The following is a 20,553-nucleotide window of genomic DNA, read 5'->3' as shown; positions in this document are numbered from 1 at the left end:
GCCAGGCTAAGACCTTTTTATTTCAACAATATTTTAATAACTTTTAACATCCGCTATATAGGTTTTAATCTGTAGCCAGGGTGGATCTGGATTTTATTTGTATTATGTTTTATTTTATTCTTCTTATTTATGTAAGCCGTCCTGAGGCTATGCGATGGGATGGCATACACACACTCTAAATGAATAAATAAATCAGGCCGGCGTGGCCTGCTGGAGAGGCTCACCCAGCAAGCCCCCAGAGGGGCTGGGCATCGCCCTCACCACCTGCCCTCTTTGGGGTCAGATGTCACAAGAGCCATACCTGGTGAGAATACCTGTGAGGATTAAGCCACTTGTGACCAGCACATGCAGAGAGGAAAGATAACCCTCCACGCACTGTTTCCCCTCCATCACTGGGTGAACCTGGCCAAGCACAATGTTCACACATCCAGCTGAAAAGACGCCGTGGGTGCACGTGTGCGTGTGCGGATTGTTCAGTCATTAACCCGCACTGATCTTGACAGACAATCAAGCACTCTGTGGTCTGTTCCCTCTTCCTCTCCTGCCTGCTTGTGCCTCGTGTCTCATGGGCCTTCACGGCACAGCTTCAGCTCCATTAATGAGTGCAAAGGAGTAGAGTTCTGTGTGACAGTGGTTTGGTGTGGTTTGGCTTTGTTTGGTTTGGCTTTGGAGCGGTGCGGGTGGTAGAATTTTCATATTTGCCTTCTGGAATATTTGCATACTTTTGACTTTTCTTTTTTATTTTCAGGGAAATTTGCTAAAGTGCAAAAGTTACTGCAAATAAATGCCGTGCAGTAAATAAGCACAGTAGTTTCTGAGTTTGCACAAATTTCCCTGAAAGCTGGGAGTTTGCATTCATGTACATCTTCCTGATGGTGAAGAAAGAGTCACTGCCTAGGAAGGAATAAATTGACAGGAGTCATTTCAGGATGGACTAGAGAGGGAACATGACAAAGCTGGGCCACTGGGCTGACAACGGTCCTGCTCAAGACTGCACATAGTCTCCAGGCGCACTGGTGCAGCCGGAAAGGAAACGTATTTTTAAATACTTATGAACACATAAAGGAAATCCTCGTGTGACTTTTCTTACTGATACCTCAGAGGAAGGGCAGATGGCGAGTGAGGATGCAGGCGGCACTACGAGATTTGCACAGAGCGGCACGGTCGTCCTGCCCTTGTCTGGCAGCCACAGAGCCCTTTCAACAAGCCGCCCACAGGGCCTGCCAGGCCACTCGGAGGGAAGCGTGTGCGGACTGACATAATCAGCCACAGAGCGCTCAAGTCAGCAGAACATTTCCATGGACACGGGAATGAAGTGACTGCATCCCTACGAAAAAAGGATGTTGAGAATACAGAGAAGCAGGGCACACCAGAAGGTGTGAAGTAGACAACCAAGAAGTTGAAAGCCTGGTGCAAAGTTGGTTTTCTCAGCTTTTTGACTAATCGCTATATAAAGGCCTAGCTAAACAATTGGTTTAACCCCCTGCTTTACCAAGGCTTCTTCCTCCCTTTTCACCTGGGAAGGAAACCATGTCCTTCACAAGCAGTTCCCCCCCCTGGAATGTGCATTTCTCTGCCTTTCTACATATCCCATCAACCAAGCAGTGGCCAAGCTGCACCAGGCTGGATCTGCAGCCACACGCAAGGCTGTTGTTCTGCTTGAAACGCCATTGCTCTCCAACCCTGCAAGAATGGCTAGAAGACACAGGGAAGGGAAGGGAAGGGAAGGGAAGGCGGGAGGGCCCCACCGGCTGTTTTGCCTTGCGGGAGCAATCAGGAGACACAAGAGACGCCTTGTGGCGGAAGCCCCCACTCAAGCCCGTGAGAACAAGCGCAGGCACTGAACGCCTCCAGGGATAGTGTTGACTGTGCACGTTCTGGGGGGCTCCTCCAGGTGGGGCACAGGTGGAGCACTAGCCCTGCCCTGTGAACAGAGGTTTTCAGAGCCCTTTGCTTAAATTGTTCTGTTCATACAGCAAGCTGTCATTCTTTAAAGCAAAGGTGCGATTGCTTTTCATGTCACAGCATAAAAAGACTATTTCCCCAATAAATCGGAGGAGCGGGGAGAGCAAAGCCTAGGCCAGGGGGAAGTGCATGCATTTGCCCCCCACCACACCCAGAGGGCAACCTCAGACCAGTTTCAGCACGAAAGACAAATTCCTAGGCCGAGAAAGCGGCCAGGGACAGCCCTTCTTTAGTGCTAACTGCCTGCATTTCTGCATTTCGCCTCTGGCCCTGGCCAGTGCCTCTTGGGGTCCTAGTAAAAGGCAAAGTGGATTCAACATGCCCGAAGTTTTCCTGCCTTGCCTTAAACAATTCTGCCCATTCTACCTCAATGTCCACTTTACCTGAGATTACCTCTCAAAACATCTACCTTGCATCGTTTCCTTTAAATCCGCCTTCAAATGCTCGAAGTTCCCTAGAAGTTTGGTTTACCCCATTTGTTCTCACGCTATCCAAGAAGCAGCTTCTTGCCTGCAATCCCATTGGCTCCCTCACTCCCCTTGCCGCGCCTTTGGCTTGCCTTCCGTTGTTTGCCCCACCGCCAGGCTTCCAGACGTTGACCTCTGGAGGGACTGGCCCATCATTTTGCTCCTGTTCTTCTGCAAAGACAGGGCGGACACTGGCAGACAGTGTCAGTGGCGTGACACACCCGGTGAGCCCGGTGCAAGCCTCACCAATTTTGCTGCGGAAGGTGTGTGCACGGCAGCTTTCTGGTCCCACCTCATGCACACGGTCAATGAAAGCGCAGGGGCCCCGTGCTGGGCTGGGACAAGAGCAGCAGACAGCACGTGCACCTGCGCACTGGAAATGCAAGGGGCTGGGAGTCCTCGCCCCCATGGAAATGCTGGCAAAGGTGCAGCCTGGCGTTTCAGGGCCCCTCTCCCGTGATGTTGGCACAGAAGAAAACAATTCAATTGACTCCACTTTGCAAAGGGCCCTGAAGGAGGGCGAGTCCCCCCAGAGAGTCCCCCAGCAGGGAGCTCAGCGGGGATTCTTTGCACACAGCTTCTCTCTGATGCGCTTCTGTTTGATGGGAATGTTCCTGCCCGTGAACTCCGGAACCCCCCTCCCAGCCCCACGCATTTGCGTTGGATCGTGCTCTGCTCCGATTAAGAGAATCAGACCACCCGTTCCTCAAGGGAGTGGATTCTAACAAAGTATTGGCAAAAGCAGTTCATTTGCCTGAGACTGAGCTCAGGAAAAAGATCCTATGACTAAACCGTCTGTTTTCAAGCAGGAATTTAAAAAGCAAGCATCCATATTTCTGACTGAGCAAACCCACCAAATTCTGTTTTCTGTTTCTGGAAGCACCAGCTTTCAGCAGCTTGCAGCTGACCTTGCACAGGCCAATGCATTGTGGAGCTCCAGCTTTAACCTGCAGGTGCGTTCTTGCAAAGCTCATGTTGCAACTTTGCTATCCATAACATATGTAAGGAAAATTCAGCATATTGCAGCAGGTGAGAGGTAAGGCTGGCCCAAGATGTTTTGCTGACCAAGAAGCAGCAGTGATATGCCAGCCAAGGCTGGGCAAGTTATTTTGGCACATAAGGAAGAAAATCCCACAAGTGCCTTTCTCGGGCAGCAGAAACAGAACAGCTATGGATTATATAGCTAACCATTTGCCTTTGCAAGATAGCCCAGATCTGCTGCCTGCAATGGTGGCCTCGCCCTCTTTCTCTTTTGCAGAGATGCGTGCAAGATGACATCTCTCAGGGTATCATTTGCCATCTTTCCAATTATTATTTCATCTCACTGGCCCTTAAGTTAGGCAAGAGCCGCCGGCAGTGAGCAGAGAAGAGTGGGAAGGGGGTTGCGGTGTGAGGAAAGGGGTGTTACCAGCATAGAAAGCCTTTTTCTTTGGGAAGTATTGGAGGAACGGCCTCCGCCCCCCAGGTGGGCAAGGCTGTGCGCTGAACGGTGTGCATCGGGCGGAGAGCGGCTTGCGCGAAGGTCAAGTGGGGAGCCCGCAGCTGACGGGAGCTCAGGAGGGAGGCTGCCTCCTGGCCCACAAACACAGCCTCTGCACAGCACGAGGTCGAGGGGCGTGCGGAGTGGGGGAGAGCCTTCTCTGGCCTGCTGGGCCTTGCATGGTCGGTTCCCTCCCAGTCTCAGCCGTGACGGTTGCCCAGAGGGACCAAGGGTCTCTCCTAGCACTCCTGATGAATAAAGATGCAGCAGTCCAAATTCAGGACACATACACTTCTGAATCCTCTAAAGATTGCCAAGCCGCTGCTGAGGAATCCTTGGGGAAGGAGGAGGGGACACTTGGGAATGAGGAACATCCGAGACCTGCCAGTGTCCAGAATTTTTCTGCAGGGGAGCCAAAGTGGCCTTCATAAGCCTCCTGTTCGTTCTCTCCGCACAACAACAACCCTGCGAGGGAAGGTGGGCTGAGAGCACGACTGTCCCAGAGGCACCCAGGAGAGGCCAGGGCCCGGGTCTCCTGAGCCCCTGGCCAGCGCTTGCACGGCTCCCCCTAGCTGCCCCCTTTCCCTGGAGGGCTCATCGAGGGGAAATGCCGCCATACGGGTGGGACTCTCGACGGAGGACTGCCGTGGACGGCAGCTGGGCCCTTGCCCGCACCAGCCCTCCACTTAGCCCAGCCGGTGCGGGAAACAACGCTGCTCCTGCTGCTCCGTGCCTTGCACTTCGCGTCCCGAACCTTCCTGGCGCCACAGGCTCCGCGCCACGGATGCCTGGACGCCTGAGTCAGGCCGCTTCTGGACGGTGCCACGATCTGGCTGCTTAGCTGGGCCTTGACCTTTGCCTGCTCCTGTCCTGCCGCATCCCTGCTGGACTGCAACCTTTGTGCTTGACCGTTTGTCGGTTGCGTTGCCTTCGGCATCGCCCATAATTTGCTCCAACACAGAGCCTGTCTCAGGCAAAGCAGGACAGAAACGCGGCATCTCCGTGACCAGAACAGTTGCGGCAGCGCCACAAGTGGCAGCCCCTCTGCTGTGGGCTTGGGAGAGAACGCAGCGGGACGCGCCCTCCTTGTCTCCACCTCCTGCCCTGGGTCTTGACTGCCGCTCCTCTGCCTGCCCCCGGGGAGCATTTGCTTTCAGCCTCGCAGAGGCTTCCAGCTCCTTCTTGAGGAAGATTTTACGCAGTCCGCAGCCTTCTCCCATTGACTCCTGAGTAACAGGCAGTCGGTCTGGAACACGGGCCTGGGCCAGGGCTGGCCACAGAGCCCCAGGCCTGGTGTTATTACTGCGCTAAATCATATTTCCAAGCTGTAAGAACAGCTTAAAGATTATCTGGGAAATTGCCTTGAGTGGACAAACTGTTGGACTGAGTGGCTGCTCCCGTCCAAATTGCTGAGTTTTCCGACAACACAGTCACAACTCACCTCGAACAGCCAGTGGCCAAGTTAACTTCTCACTCCCTGCTGGTTTCTGCCCCCCACCACAATCACTTCCATTTTTCTTTTTCAGATGGAGGCTACCAAGCAGGGCAATAAGATCCCTCAGAGAAGCCGCTAATTAGCTGCTCACCCAATCAGTGCTGGCATGGGCAGGTGTCCCAGGAAGGGGGGCCGCACTGCCGCACGCTCGCTTCGCACTCGTTCTGCAATAGCTGGAGGCACTCCAGGAACCTGGCCCCCCGGGGGGGGGATCGGCAAAAGGGGCGTCCCCCACTCGTCACACGCAGCCACGGCAGGGCTGGACTGCTGCTGCCGCTCCTGCTGGCAGCCTCTCGTGCAAGCCTCAGCCATGCAATGAAACCACGAGCGGCCACTGAGAAGGGAGATTTCAGCTAAAACAAGGGAAACGGTATCCCGGGCTAACCCACATGAGAAAAGCTGGATTCATGGTAGGTAAACATTATGGGACCTTGGAAATGGAAAGCGGTGATCTAGTCCCACCCCCCGCTTTATGGGAGGACCTGCAGTGTGGTGGCCCCACAATTCCAGAAAATGCTTCAAGCTGTGCTGCAGATGCTGCCATGCAAATCCTGCTGGGGGCAGGGACATGTTTTCCCTCAGAGAGCCTGGCGGTAGCCTGTGGCCGCTAAGGGGCAAGAGGCGCTGGCACGTGCCTTCATTATGCAATATGATTCCATGTCTGCTTGATTAGAGAAGGGGTGTGGGAGGGGCGGGTGCGTCCGGACTGGCGCCTGCCGTTCCTCCACCACACGGCTGCCTTCCTGAACCGTCCAGCTGAAAGGGCCCCTGGGGGTGTGAGGTAAGGGAAAGCGCAACGGGGTGGGGGTCCAGGGCACTGGGATGGCCACTGCGCCTGCACCCACGTGCAGAGGCACTTCCTGCTGTCAATTCCAATGCTGACGGGAACAGGGGATGGGATTATTTTATGTATTTATTTAGGAAGCTTCTATGCCGCCCCATTCGCCGAAGCCTCGGGGCAGCTCACAACAATAAATAACAACATAATAGCAATATAAAACAATATAATATAATTGGAGACGTCCTGGCCAAAGATGTAAAATCAATAAATAATATTAGCAATTAAAATGACGTTTAAATAAAAAGGTCTTGGCCTGGCGCCGAAAAACAAATGACGACGGCGCCAGGCGGACCTCTCTGGGGAGCGCATTCCATAGATTGGGTACCACCACAGAGAAAGCCCTCCTCCGGGTACTTACCCTCCTAATGTCCTTCACGGGGGGCTCCCGGAGAAGGGCCTCTCCCGCTTATCTCAAGGGGCGGACGGGCACATATGGACGTAAGGGTTGACTCTTGGGTTCCCTCAAAATGCCTTCCTGGAGACCACCCACAGTTGGAGCAGGCATGCATCACAGGCCTCACAGGCATGTGTGTCGGGAGCAGCCGAGGGAAGACAGACTGGCCTTCGCCTGGTCCTTCGCTCCAGTCTCCTTGCCTGTCTCAGCCTCCTGCATCTGAGGTGAGCTAAGGATAAGGTGAGAGGAGGAGGTCTGGGAAGAAAAACCGAGTGCCTATTCGAACTGCGGAGGCCTGGGGAGTGTGTTCATGCCACACTCTACCCCACCTCACCTTCGTGAATTCCACTAGTGTCTCCCAGACAATGTGACTTTGGAGTCCCACAGCCCTTCATAACAGGAATTGCCAAGGGCAGGCACACCACTCCGAAAGGCTTTGGGCTGGGGCTGGCCAGGGGCAGCCACGAGCCACAAGCCAGGTGGGCTTGGCAAAGGCAAAGCAGGAGCCAGCGGTGGGGGGCACCTGAGTCACCTCATTCAGCACAGCAGGAGCTGATGGCAGTCTTGCATTGCTCTGGGGCTGCTGGTCAGCTGAGAGGTCTTGCAGTTTTTGAAAGCCATGGTTGCCTTTGCTGTCAGCTGCCTGCAAATGAGCACGGTGCTCTTAGTTTGTGTTTCTTTGCATGAGTGGGCAAAGCCGTTGGGATGGTGGATGAATTAATTTGTGGGTCAGTGGGCAGCACACATCAGAACTGGGCTTAATCGTTTTGTGCAAGGAGGTTGTCCTGGCTTAACTCCAGAACTTGGAACATGCAAAACAATTTTACAGAAGAAAGTACAGCTGAGCAAGTGCAAAGTGCTTTCCCCAGTTCTGGTTAAATACAACCACACACCCACCTTCCTGGAATCAGGAAATACGGCTTGCTTGGGATATGTAATATGAGCTGCAACTTCAAAACCTGTTTATCTAAGGATTAAACTCATGTCAGAATTATACCCATAGGACTCAATGTGAGACTGAAACCAACAACCGACAGATTATATCTTCTACCCTAAAGTAAGACATAATTGTGCAAAATTCACTGTGTTTTGCAAAAGTTCACCAAAAAGAGCTCAAAGCCAAATGCACCTCTAATCAAGTGGCTCAAATGTCTCCATTCTAAGGCCAAAGAAATGAAAATTCTCTGCATAGGAGAAACCTGTAAATATAGAAGTGTGCTTAATGTATGTAGTATGTTGCAAAATTACTCAATGTTGCTTTTCCATTCTGAATGAAATAATTCCAAATCATACCCCTGTTAAGTCCAGTCTGGCCAAGAGGACTAAGAACTCGCTTGAAGGCAATAAAGGCTCTTGCTGCAGCTTAAAGACTAACAACTTGGATTGTGGTCTGCAGCTTCACGGACTCCAGCCCAGTTGCAGCTGCAGAAGTTCTCATAGTTTTTGCCATGGAAATAATTTTAAACCATAATTGTCTGAGATGTTTTGTTTTGTTTTATATTTTATATGCAGGGGCCAAAACACCTCTGTCAGGAATCCACATGGCATGATGAGTATGGAATGCAAACAGCTGAGATCTGATTTGGTGCACTTCTAATAAACATTTCAACTGTTTCCCAAGGAGCTCACTGCCATGGCTTCCCCCAGACAATACCCAGAAGGACGTTCTTGGCCTGAGAGCTTTTATGGGGACAGGCATCTGTCGCTGGATGTCTCGCCTCCACTGGGTATGTGGCACGGCCGGCTGTTGCTGCAGCAGTAGCAGAAAAGCCCCCTTGGTCCAAACAGTCGCCACCTCCCAAGCGAGATGCCGTTGTCCCCTGCAAGCTGCAGGAGGCCCAGTCATCCTGAGTCCTCCTGACTTTTGAAGAGAGGCTGATCATTTCGGGGCAAAAAGAGAGCATGAGGTGCTTAAGCTGAAGGACAGGCATCACTGGGACAGCTCACAGAGAGGCACTGAGGGGTCCTGCAGGAGGGGCCCCGCTGCACCTGCAGCTGCTTGCCAGAAGCAGCCTGAGCGTGGGGCACTGGCAGGCTCTGCCCTGGCGAGCGGCAGCAGCTGTCGGCCTCTTTTTTGCTGTTCTGCCAGGACTGTTTGAAGAGCTGAGCCTTGCTGCTCCCCAGCACCACCCTGAGTGTGGAAGAGAGAGGAGAGCCGGCCTGCCCGCCATCCATTCTACTGGCCTTTCGTAAGGCACCCAGGGCTGCCCCTGCTCCTCGGAGCCTGCCCGTAGAACTGCAGTGGAGACTGCTGCTGGAACCTGACCTGACCTGCCTGCAGCGGCCGTGCCACCTGCCGCTGGTCCCCAGCTCAGCCTGCTCACCAGCCGACTTCCAGCCTCTCTGGGTCGATGTGACCTGCCTGCTCCGGGCTTGCGGAGGCCATTTGTGGGCAACAGGATCCCTGCCTGCCTGGGCCAGCGAGCTGCTCCCTCTTGCTGTGCGCTAGGAGCTGGGATGGCACATGGCTGCACAAGCAGCTCCACGCCAGGGGGACTGGGGAGCAGCCAGCAAGCCCATGAACGACCTGCACAACTAAAGGAGAGAAGGAACTGCCATGCACTGAATATTGCGGTTGCTGCAACTCTAAACATTTCTTTTTCCGTTTGATGAAACTTAATAACATTTGGCAGGATCACGTGAAGTTCCTCAGGGGTTGGAACAGCCACGGTCCACTTGTGAAGTCCACATGGAGCACTGCTGTTGTGCAACCTTTTCCCCAGTGAGCCGGCAACCCGATGATTGCTCTGTTACCTGAACCCACATGCTCATCCTGACACACCTGAGATGAGCCAGGCTCCATTTAAAGTCTTGGTTTTCACCTCTCTAGCCCCTGTGAGGTAGTCTGAGCAGCTGCCATCTTCTACACAAACTTGCACTGAAATTGCTTCCATTTTCATCTATTTCATTAAATGTCCTTACCACCCAATAGCTGATGCTCTCTGGGCAGGTTACAAAGATTAAAACCCTTGAAATTGCAATATTGTCCCATAATATTCAGCTATTTAGAACATTATTGCTTTTGCTCCCCTGACTTTCACCAGGGAAAGTGTTGAAATGGATGGGCTGGATCCAGGCTCAGGCAGGCATGGAGCATAACCTTTAAAGTCAGGGGGACTTGAGTTAGACTTGGCTGACCGAAGTCCCATTGATTGTGACAGGTCTGCTCTAGGTATGACTAAGCCTGCCTCGAACCAGATGTCTTTTGATGGCAGGTGCAAATGGTTCTATTTGCCCAGGCTTGTCAAGATGGGGGATTGTAATTTGTCTTACTCTTGGGTCTGTGCTGCCCCTGAGCCGTTTTAAACTTGTTTGTCACTCAAAGATACGTTTGTCCGTCAGGGTTTCACCTGAGGAGAAGTAAGAGGGCTGAGCAACAAACTCATACGATAAAGCAGTCCAGGTCTGGGGTGAAGGGAACGCTCTCGGTGTGGCCTTTGGCATGGGCCCTTTTAAGGCTTCTCAGGCCAGAAGTCCTGATCCAGAATCACTTTTGCCTGCACCTCCTCCTCCCCCTCCTCCTCCTCCCCCCCCCCCCCAGAAAGAAGGGAAGTAACAACACTCGTGACCTTGTGGTCCACAGCACGATCCACTATCACATGCAATCTCCACAAGAGCCTCAAACCTTGGCCCACTCTTAACCTCCCCTACATATTTCTCATGCTAGATATTGGTTAGTGTTCCTGCCACAGACAGGGCACCCCTTTCTGGCTTTGTTCTTGCCCTTCCAACTTGGTTCTCCTCAGAGGATTTCTCAACAGATGGAGTCTTTCAGAGGCTCCCCCCAGCAGCACAAACGTGGTGGAGTGGTGGGGAGGGTGTGGGGTCCTCCCGCAACACCTGCTCTGTTTATGGGGCTCTTCTGGCAACTGGGGAGCCAGTTTTGAGCTATTTGGGCACCTTGTTTGGTTCCTGGTGCCAGTTCCCAGGTCTCGTGGACTGTGTGCCCTCTGGACCGGGGATGCTCCTGCTTGCATTGCAGGAGGGCAGTTCTGAATGGAGTCGGCGCTTCTGCCTTCCCCCACCCCCACACAACCTGCAAGTTCCAGCAGTCCCATGTGGAGTGAGAGTCTTTTTAGGAACATAAGAAGATTCATGCTGGGACGAAGCACAGCCCAGTGAGTGGAGCCTGTCTGGACTGAGGGGGGCAGGCCTTCAGATCACAATAGCTCCCTTAGGGCCTTCCAGTTCTTGTTGGCTGAAGCGGGGCTGAGGCTGGGGCTGCTGCTCGAATAGCAGGGCTGACAGCCATCCCTACTCCAGGCTAACCTGCACTAATTTTGTCAAACATTTCGGTGGCAGGATTCCCCTCTGGGAATCATGCAGCAGGGAGTTCCACAGCTGATGCACACATTTTCTCTCCTGCCAGTCCCTTCGGTTGCTGTGAGCTTCCAGGGTCACTGAGTAAAACTACTGATCGAAGGATGGTCAAAGGTTGTGCAGAATACAACAGGTCCGGCAAGTTCTGGAGAACGCCTTTGCCGGCTCAGGGTGAGATCCTGAAGGGATGCACCTGCCCGGGCTCACCGGAGTGGACAGGAGATTCGAGGTTGCTGGCTGCTCCCAGCTCAATGCCCCGCAGCAGCGGCTTCTCCCTGCCCCCCCCCCCCCCGCGCCCCGCGCCCCGCGCCTACCTGGATCGGCCAGACACAAGCTGGCCCCGGTGAAATAAGCCAGGAGTGCCGCCTGCACGAGGAGCAGCAGCCGATCCATTGTCCGGAGCGGGTCCATTCTGCATCCACATGGGAGGGCGATTTCAGCGCCAGCGGCCCCGGTCCAGCGCGCCCCTGCCCCGCGGCGCCGGCCCGCGATCAGAGCCGGGCGGGAGCCAGCGAGCCCCGACCTCCTGCCCTCCGCCAGCAGCCCGGAGCCCGCGCCGACATTTCAGCACCGCGAAGAGCTCCCGGGCGCCGGCGCCGCCTCCGCCGCGGCGGGCTCCGCAGGCCGGGCTGGTCCGCTGCCGCTCGGCGGGCCCGGGCAAAGTTTCTCGGCGGCGGCGAGGCGGCTGCTGCTGCTGCTGCTGCTGCTGGCGGTGGCGGCGGCGGCGGCGGCTCGTCGGTCTCCGCAAGATGCAAACGTGCCGCCGCCCCTGGGCCGCCGCCGCCTCCAGCACCATCAGCCGGGCAGCTCCATTCATAGGCGGGCGGGCGGGCGGGCGGGCGAGGAAGGACGCGGAAGCCCCGACTCCCGCCGCCGCCGCCCTTGCCAAGCGCCGGCCGCGCCTGCCTGCTTTCCGCGGCCCGGGTCACACGGCCCTCCCCCGCGCGGAGCTGTGCGCGCCGGGATCCTGCGGCGGCGGCGGCGGCGGCGGCGTGGGGGGGTCTCGGCCCCTCCTCCCCGCTCTCATTCACCTCGGCGGGGCGCGCGCGCTCCTTCAAGGAGAAACGGGGCCGGCCGGGGAGCCCCTTCCGGGCGCCTCCGCGCGCCCCGGCGAGGCGGCGGCGGGCCTGGATGGAGCCCTGCCGCTCCGGGGGGCCGCTCCGCGGCGAGCCCGGGCGGACGGGCAGCGGGCAGCGGGCAGCGGGCTGCAGGCAGAGGGCAGCGCAGCTGGCGGCCAGGCCTCGGAACATGGCCGTGGCGCGGGCTCGGTGGAGGGGAGCGGCATCCAGGGGCTGAACCGAGCGCGGCGCACGGGGCCGGGCTGGGTGAAGCCGGGGAGACGGCGCGCGGGGCCGAGACGCAGCCCGCCCGGGTCGCCCGCCCTCGCCCCTCCAGCCTCGCCGCAAGGAGGAAGCGGGCAGAGGAGGAGGACCGGGCAGGCGGGCGAGGAGGTGGGGCCAGGCATGCAGCGGAACCGGCCGGGAACGTGAGGAGGGTCCCGGTCCAGCCGCCCTCGCCGTTCAAGCACGGAGGGAGAGGCCGCGGAAGTCCCCGCCGGAGAACCGGAGCTCGCGGCCCCTTCCAGGGCAGATGAATCGGGGCCAGTCAAGGTCGTCTCCACTGGGCCGGGCTGGGGGCTCCGAAAAGTGCCCGGAGCCAAGTCCTCCGTCCACTTTCCCAGCGGGGGGGGAGGGGGGCAAAGGCTTCCCCGTCCCACTCCTATAGTGACCGTCGGGGAGGTCCTTCTGGCAACGGGGTCAGGGCAGGAAGGGAAGCTGCTGCATCACTATGGAAAGAAAGGGGGCGAGCATGGCAGGGCAGCGTCCTGCAGAGCTGCCTTCCCAGACCCCCACATCCTCCAGGCCCGCGACCGGCAGAGCAGCGCAGAGGAGCCGGCGCGCGAGGGAGACGCGCAGACCACGCCACATACTCTGTGGCCCCATCGGAGGCGCCCTCCCCAGCCATTCGCACAGGTCTCCTCAGTGGCAGGGCGGCGTTGGACTCACGGGCAGGATAGCGGGTGGACACGGCCAGGCATCCAGCTACCGCTTGCTCTCTGCTGGAGGCAGAAGTTGCTCGGACCGAGACATCGCACAGCAGCCCGATGGTCCCCGCAGCTCACAGAGCTCAGTACTACGAGGGTCCCCTGGCGACTGCCAGGGGCATACAGGGCCCCACTGGCACCCTCAGGCGACCACGCACAAGAGGATGAGGCGGGAGCCCACGCTCCCCGGTCTCGGGCCGCTGGCTCCCTTGGGTGCACCTGTGGGCAGCCCAGCAGACTGGCCCCAATTCATAAAGCCCAAGGCTTGCCTTATTTGTTCATTTATTTATCTGCTATAGTCTGTATTTATACTCGTTTGTTATAAAAGGAGAAAAGGCTCCCATAGCAGCTTCCAAAGGTTAATGATGAGCGGGTCTGTTCTCTTAAGTTTATAATTGAAAAGATGCAACGCAAAAGGAGACGGGATTGGGAGGCAAGGCAGTGGGGGGAGCGCAGCAAAACTCGGGCTGGAACCAGGCCTTAGTTTCAAAGACTGTGCAGGCTTCTCTTCGAGCAGGGAAGGGCGAGACAAGTGCCCAGCAGCTGTCCCTTCCCAGGCAAGTGGATGGGCAGCTTCCTCTTGGCACGAAGCCCTTGCTGGATTCTCTGGCCAGAAGCCAGGCCAGTCTGTGGCCCGGGGAGGCCACAGGTCCCGCGTGGCAGGACAGGGCTGGGCAAGGTCCCTGCTGCTGCTTCCTCTCCCAGAATGTGCAGGCCAAGCAGGCTAGTCTTCCCTTTGCTGTGGGCAAGCGAAAGGTGAGAAGAGCGGCCCAGTGGCCCAGTCCTACATGGAATTTAGCACAGTTTGTCATCCCCACATTTCTGCCGGGGGATTGTTCTAGAGCACGGCTCCTCCCACTACAGCCCATGGGATGGATCCGGCCCGCCATGGCCATCATCCGGCCCGTGCCGCCACTTGCCGCCCGCGTGCGTGCTTGCTGCGCAGACGGGGAGGGGTGGCCTGCTCGCTCGGAGATGGTTTTGGACTCGCTGGACCTCACCGGCCCGCACCCCCAGGCACCCCCACCTCACCGGCCCGCTATGGTCACTGCAGCCTTCCAACTGCCCCCCTGTTGAAAAAGTTCGAGGACCGCTGTGCTAGAGGTTTACCTTCCACATGCTTCAACCATTTCCACAGCGCTTGCATTCCCAAAATAGTTCCAGAACTGGTGGCAGTGGTTTCTAATGTTAGTTGTCACAGCAGCAGTGGGGGGCAGGCACGAGCGCCCCGTTTCAGGCGGGGAGAGGTGCAGAGGGGCCGGCGGGGAGCCCTTCCCCATCTCCGAGCACGGAGGGAGGAAATCCAGGCCGCCGGTGCCGGGGCACCACAGCTCCCTCCCTTCCGCAGGTCTGTCTGCCTGGCTCCACGCCAGGAGACTTCCAGCTCGAGCTGCTGCACGTCTCGCCACTGAGTGTGCGGTTTGCTCTGCTTGGCCTGTTCTGGCTGCTCTTGCTGGTTCCAGTTGTGGCCGTTGTCATTCTCTTTCCACCCTTTCACTTTGCAGGGACCGCCCGAATCAGCATCTTTAAAAGACGGGAAGCAAACATTTCCAACAAACCAGCAGAGGAGTGGGCAGACGCTGCAAGGAAGGCTACTCAGCGAGTCTTTGCAGAGGGAAGGCCTGGAGCAGGGCCGTCTGCACGCGTGCACCTGGTGGGCACGTGCCCGTGGGCCCAGCCTAATCTGTGTACGTTAACCCTTGGAAAATCGGAAAACTTCCAAAATTAACAGTGGTTGTAGTTGTCATGGGGGCCCCGGTGCACTGCTTTGCCCGGGGCCCATCATGCAGTTCAGACGGCCGTGGCCTGGAGCCCAGCCTGACAAGCCCATCCTTCACCCCTTGAATCGCATTATCGAATTCTCACGAGCTATTTTGTGGTCCAGCTGACTGTGAGAATGTGTCGTGCCCCAGCTGCTGATCACAGCTCTTCCGAGATACATCAGCAGTCTCTCGGGAAGGATTGGTGCAGCTGGTGCAAGAAGCAATGTTCTAAATGCAGAGTTATTTGAGTATTAGATGGGGCACTGGAATTAATGTGCATTTAGGTTAATTAAACTTGCAGTGGCCTGATTTATGGGGACTAGTTGATAGGAAGAGAAGCAATTTTCCAGTCTCACACATGAGCTGTCAAGCAATCTGTCACAGAGGGGGAAAGGCCGGTCCTTGGCACCAGCAACATGCACCGCAGAAACCTTGGAAGCGGAGGCAGAAATGGGAATGGAGGCTTTGCCCCTGTGAATCCCACGTGCTATTTATTTGCAGACATTTGCATCCTGTTCCTCAGCCAAAGGGCTCCCAGAGTGGCTTATATGATAGCAGTAAACAAGGCATTTCCTGTCCATGCTGTGTCTAAAAAAAAGACGCATGCACACGCAGGAAAGGGGATGAGAAGGCAAGAGGAAAATTTGGGGGGCTCTTGCACAGGGCTAGTGGCATGGCTCTGATCCACATTCTGTTCTGCAGCACCTGCTGGAAAGGCAGGAATTACAAGAGGTTAGTACCCGTTGCAGGCAGGGGTGCAAGAAGCAGAACCGCTGCCTCCCAAGAAGCAGAGATTGGCTCTGCACCATGATGCTGTAGACCACTAAGGGGGGGGGGAAGACCCACGGGGGCTGGTGGGTGGATCTGGAGGAGGAACCAGTGGCGGTCCAGCTCGGTCCCCATCCTGCCCTGGTTCCAGGGTGCTGCTGGGAAAGGCAGATTCATGCCGGGCTTGGGCAGCCCTGGGACCTCGCAGGGCAGGCGTGTGGTCATCTCCTCATCTTCGCTGAGTTGCTGGTGACGGCAGCAAGGCAGGCCAGAGGCTGGGCCCAGCCTCACAGGAGCCGCTCTTGACCTGTCGAAGGAGCACAAACGCTTGGGCAGGGTGAGCGGGGCTCGTGCACTGCATCTACGTGATGTCTGACAGCAACCCTCCGGGGCACCTTTCCCCAGCGTGGTGCCTTGCAGGTGTTTTGGGCTTCCACCTGCCCCAGGCAGCATGGCCCATGTTCAGAATTGCTGGAAGCGGCAGTCAAAAATCGTCTGGAGGCTCCAGATTGGGAAAGGTTCCTCCAGTGTGGTGATGGAACTTACAACTACGAGGCCATCCTTTCTCTGGCGTCCAGAAAGAGGCCTTTCTATGCGAGGCATCTCCCATGCACTGATTCTTTCCTACGCACTTTCCTACTGTTTCGGGGTTATTTAGAGGGCATCATTACCCCCCAGTTTTACTTCTGTGTCTAACCAGCACTTTTGACCAGAATTTTTAGAGAAGAGAAACGGCAGCATTTAGTTGTGGACATCAAAGGAAGTGTGATTTCCTTTTGTGTATTTGCACTATTCTTTTACGTCACATTGCCACCTAGCTGTCGCTCCATATGTGGTGCTTGTGTCTCAGTTCTGCAATAAAACCGAATGTAGGTACAGCAGATTAGAAGCTTTTCTACACAAGACTAAACAGGTGTTAATCCACCGTATCTACTTTCAGTTTTGCCGCAGAATTGAGTTCTGAGTACTAGAACATCTGCTTTCCTGTTTTCCTGATGCATAACCTCTAGGTGGCACTGTGGTATAGCAGAATAGAGCAAATACATCAGATGAAATCACACTTTCTTTCACTTCTATAATTAAATACCACATTGATTATTATATATTGTGTTGTTGTTGTTATATGTGCTTTTTAACTTTGTGAACTGACCAGAAAGCCTTTTGGCTACTGGGCATTATAGAAATAGATAAATTTTTCCATAAAAATGAAAAGCAAGCAAACAAAAAAACCCCTCATCAGAAGTGCCTATTAGACACAGAAGTGAAAGTGAAGGATGGCATCATGATCTAAAGAAACCATAAACAACTGTGACTAGAGAAGGATGAGTGCGTGAGTGATACCTCATGTGGAAAAGCCCTAGCAGCTGATAGAAGGCTCATTCATATCACCAGTGTACAGAAGAAAGTGTGATAACTTATATCTTAATAAACATAATCTTAGGAAGATAATTTATCTCTTGATAAACTCAACTCTCTTCCCATTGTTATTTTTGTCCCCTAATACAGTAATCACATGTGGAGTGCAATTACCTAGAAAAATCAACTTGTAGCCCTAGCTTGAAGTGGAATTGGCCCTCCCTGATTAAAACCAGTCACTGATTAATCAACGAGTCATAGCTGGCTCATCTGCTGATTAAACAGATCAAAGCTGGTGGCTCTAATTAAGGAGTGCCAAAAGCCACCCTTTGGGGGCAACTCATCTTGAGTGGCCTGCAGCAAATCTCCTGGTCAGAAAGCCAGCATAGAGTCAACTGAGAACAAACCCCAAGCCACCCCCAGAACAAGCTGACCGTTGAGCCTCACAGCCCATTTCAGTTGTCGGATTCAACACATTTCCAATATCTGTGATGACAATCTTCCCATGGCCCTCCTACGGCTTTTCTTGATGGTGAATTACAAACCCGATATTAATTACAAGATGTATCGTTAGAGCTGCAGTGATGGTCAGACAGAGCTTTGTGAGCAGCATTGAAGTTTTAGAACATTTGTGTTTTGCTAACAGTGGACAAAGTCCACTTCAAAGTGGGGAGAGGGAGTGGGAGAACTAAGCAGACATTCACAGTATGTCACAGGCACATCATGACCCAAATAGCTGGCAGGTTACTCAAGCAAGTAAGTCAAGTCACACACTAGAAGGGAAACTGATTACCTCACTGACTGATCCATGCCCAGACCTCAGATTTGGTTGGAGATCCTGAAAATCTCTGGCTCTCCCAACATCCATCCATGCTTGGAAGAACCGTCCACATACCCACAGTCCAGACAGCCTGGGGGGAGTTTCTGGAACAGTGCCGGGCAGCATTTCTCTAGCCAGAGGATGCTTCAGCAGGAGGCAGAGAGCAAAGAACCCATACGGCACAGCAGGCCCAGGGACTTGGCATGGGAGGGGGGCAGAAATTCGATTTGCACAGCACAGAAATTTGCACAGCAGGGCTGGGCAAATTTTTGAGGGCCAAGAGCACATCTGCCATTGGAGTGATGGAGCCAAGCCCCATCCGAGAGGGCTTCCAGGGGAGACATGTCACCTGCCCCAAAGTGCAAGGCAGAGGTGGGGCCTGAGAACACCTTTGCAACACCTTTGCAAACCCATCCAGCCGCAGGAAAGACAGTGCACCAACTTAGGGGAGGTTGGCTGGTTGATGGGAGAGTGTTTGGGCAGTTAGCCAGGCACCAAGAAAGGAATCCAGCCGTGCAAGGGAACCAGCGTGCCCTGGAGCCAGGGCAGCAGATCCTGACAAGCTGGACTTGGGGAAACAAGCAGTGTTCCTGGATCAAGCAGGCAGACACACAGAGCTTTCAGGGTATGTGATCCAGACATATCAAGGGCTGACCGTGTATAGGAGCGGCACAGTGTGCTGGCGATGTGAGGCACGAGGAAGCCTTCTACATCAGGGGGACATGCAGAAGTGCTGGCCATCCTGGTGCTTGGCAATGCCTGCTAGGAATGATGGGCTGCAGTCCAGCATGTCTGGAGGGCACCAGGTTGGGGAAGGCTGGTGCAGACCCTGACAATGCTGAGAGCAAGCAATTTCAGAAACAAACATTTCCTAGCAGACCATGCACATGGGAGGCGTGTCCTGAGGGAAGCCAGCTGGAGCCGGGGGTCAGACTAGATGGCCCGGGAAACCCCTTCTGACTCACTCTGTTCCTGTGTTTCCATAAAAGACAATCCTTCTGGAATGCCAACGGGGGGGGGGGGGACACGCCTGCCTCCCTTTTGTCCCACAGCAGCCCGTGTTCAGCCCGAGGTTTTCCAGGGCAGCCCCAAGCAGGAAGGGCTGCCAGACACAGCGAGCTTCCCACCCCACAGGCCTTCCCCAGCTGTGCACTAGCCACTGCCTGCGGCCTGTCAGGCATACCCAGAACATACGAAATGTCGTGCTGGGTCAGAACCACGGTCTGTCCAGCCCAGCACGCTGCACACACGGTGGCCACACGCCCTCCCACAGGATTCCCCAGGCAGGACGGGCGCGAGCCCTGCCCCTGCCCACGCTCCTCAGCAGCTGGTATGTGCGGGCAGGCCACCCTGCCGGGGGAGGGAGCCCGTGGCCAGCCGCCGCTCGCCCTCCCTCGGGAGTTGGTCCAATCCCCTTTGCAAGCCACCGCCGCTTGCCACAGTGGCAAATTCCGTCGTTATTCGTTTTTTGGCGCCAGGCGAAGACCTTTTTATTCAAACGTCATTTTAACTGTTAATACTATTTATTTATGTCATTCTTCAGCCAGGGTGACTTATTTTATATTGTAAACTTGTTTTATATTTTCTTGTATTATATTTTAATTGATATATTTGTGAGCCGCCCCGAGGCTTCGGCGAATGGGGCGGCATAGAAATCTTCTAAATAAATAAATAAATATAAATTCCACAGTCAGCCAACATGTTAAACTCCGTGCTCAGCATGCAGAGCTCCGTGACGCAGCCGGGGGCACAGAGGCACCTGGAGGGGTCATGTTTCCGTCCCCCGGCCCATCTCTGCTTTGGTTGCAGCGGTCACAAGGGATGCACCCGCCCACGCGCCGCGGGGAACGTGCAGACAGAGCGCAAAGGGAGCCTCGCCGGACGGAGGCCAGAAAAGGAAACGTGGACTGCACGTCAAGCCGGCCCACACAGCCTGGGCCAGCCGGAGCATCGGTGGGGTGCTCACATGCAGTGCCAGCCCTTCGCCAGCGTCCTGGGGAGGCGGCGCTTTCCGGCCAAGCGTGGGCGGGGAGGACCTTGACCTTTCCTTCGCACTGGCAGGCCTACCTGCCAACTGGCCCTAGAGTTTGGTCTCTTCCAAAAGAGTCTCCTCCCCGATCAGCTCTGGAATCCTCATTTCCAGACCTTCACCCCAGGTGGATCCACGGGGATCTCATCTTGCCATGCTGGAGAAGCGGCTTCCCCCAGCAGTGGCAGCCGGAGTGTCAGGGCACAGTTTGGTGTTTCTCTGCCATCTGGCGCATTTTCACATGCAACATGATCTGTGTGGGGAAATCCGGACTGAAGGGTTTGCCTGGTGGACTGCGATGAAGGGGCCAGTTTTCACTTTGGATCAGCTTCTTGGTCCCGATAAGTTTTGGCCATTTTCTAATTGGCGTGTTGAATATGAATAACCAGCTGTGGCTGCATGGCAGTATATGCCACTGAAGCACTTCCTGGAATGCAGGTTTAGCCCCGCTGCCTTTATAGCGTTTGAGCCACCACTGTTATTGGAAGGACTGGTGGAGTTCAAGCAACCGCAACTGCCTGGGATGCAGCATGCACCCCGCTTCTGCCACGAGGAGCCCAAAACAGCTGAATGAAATACTGCGGCAATCAGAACACCAGTCAAAAAAGAATGCGAAAAGAAAATGATTGAGCAGGGGCTGTAATTTAGGGATGAGCCGACCAACCGTGGACCCAACCCATGGGTCCTTGTGCTCAGGTGGGCAACTTGGGTGGCCTGCCAGGAGGTGGGACACTCGTGGCCCCAGGGGCAGAATCCTGACTGGGAGAAGGCACGATCCGTGAGGGTTTTCTGCCCTCTACTGGCATTTTAC

The 20,553-nt window shown here is 55.3% G+C and overlaps 1 protein-coding gene across 1 annotated transcript in view; it reads right to left on the bottom strand.

Annotated features, from left to right (window-relative positions):
* The window catches only part of FNDC5 (fibronectin type III domain containing 5), a 36,670-nt gene extending 25,315 nt beyond the window's left edge, over positions 1–11,355 (bottom strand). Inside the window, exon 1 of the mRNA XM_044424951.1 lies at positions 11,277–11,355. Within this exon, the coding sequence (XP_044280886.1) occupies positions 11,277–11,355 (79 nt within the window). The remainder of the gene's footprint in view (positions 1–11,276) is intronic.
* Between the last annotated feature and the right edge of the window lie 9,198 nt (positions 11,356–20,553).

This window comes from Varanus komodoensis, unplaced genomic scaffold (genome assembly GCF_004798865.1).
Source record: "Varanus komodoensis strain SLA01 unplaced genomic scaffold, ASM479886v1 scaffold15, whole genome shotgun sequence".
Classification (NCBI taxonomy): domain Eukaryota; kingdom Metazoa; phylum Chordata; class Lepidosauria; order Squamata; family Varanidae; genus Varanus; species Varanus komodoensis.
The sequence above is the reverse complement of the archived record's forward strand: the minus strand, read 5'-3'. Positions and strand labels throughout refer to the sequence as shown.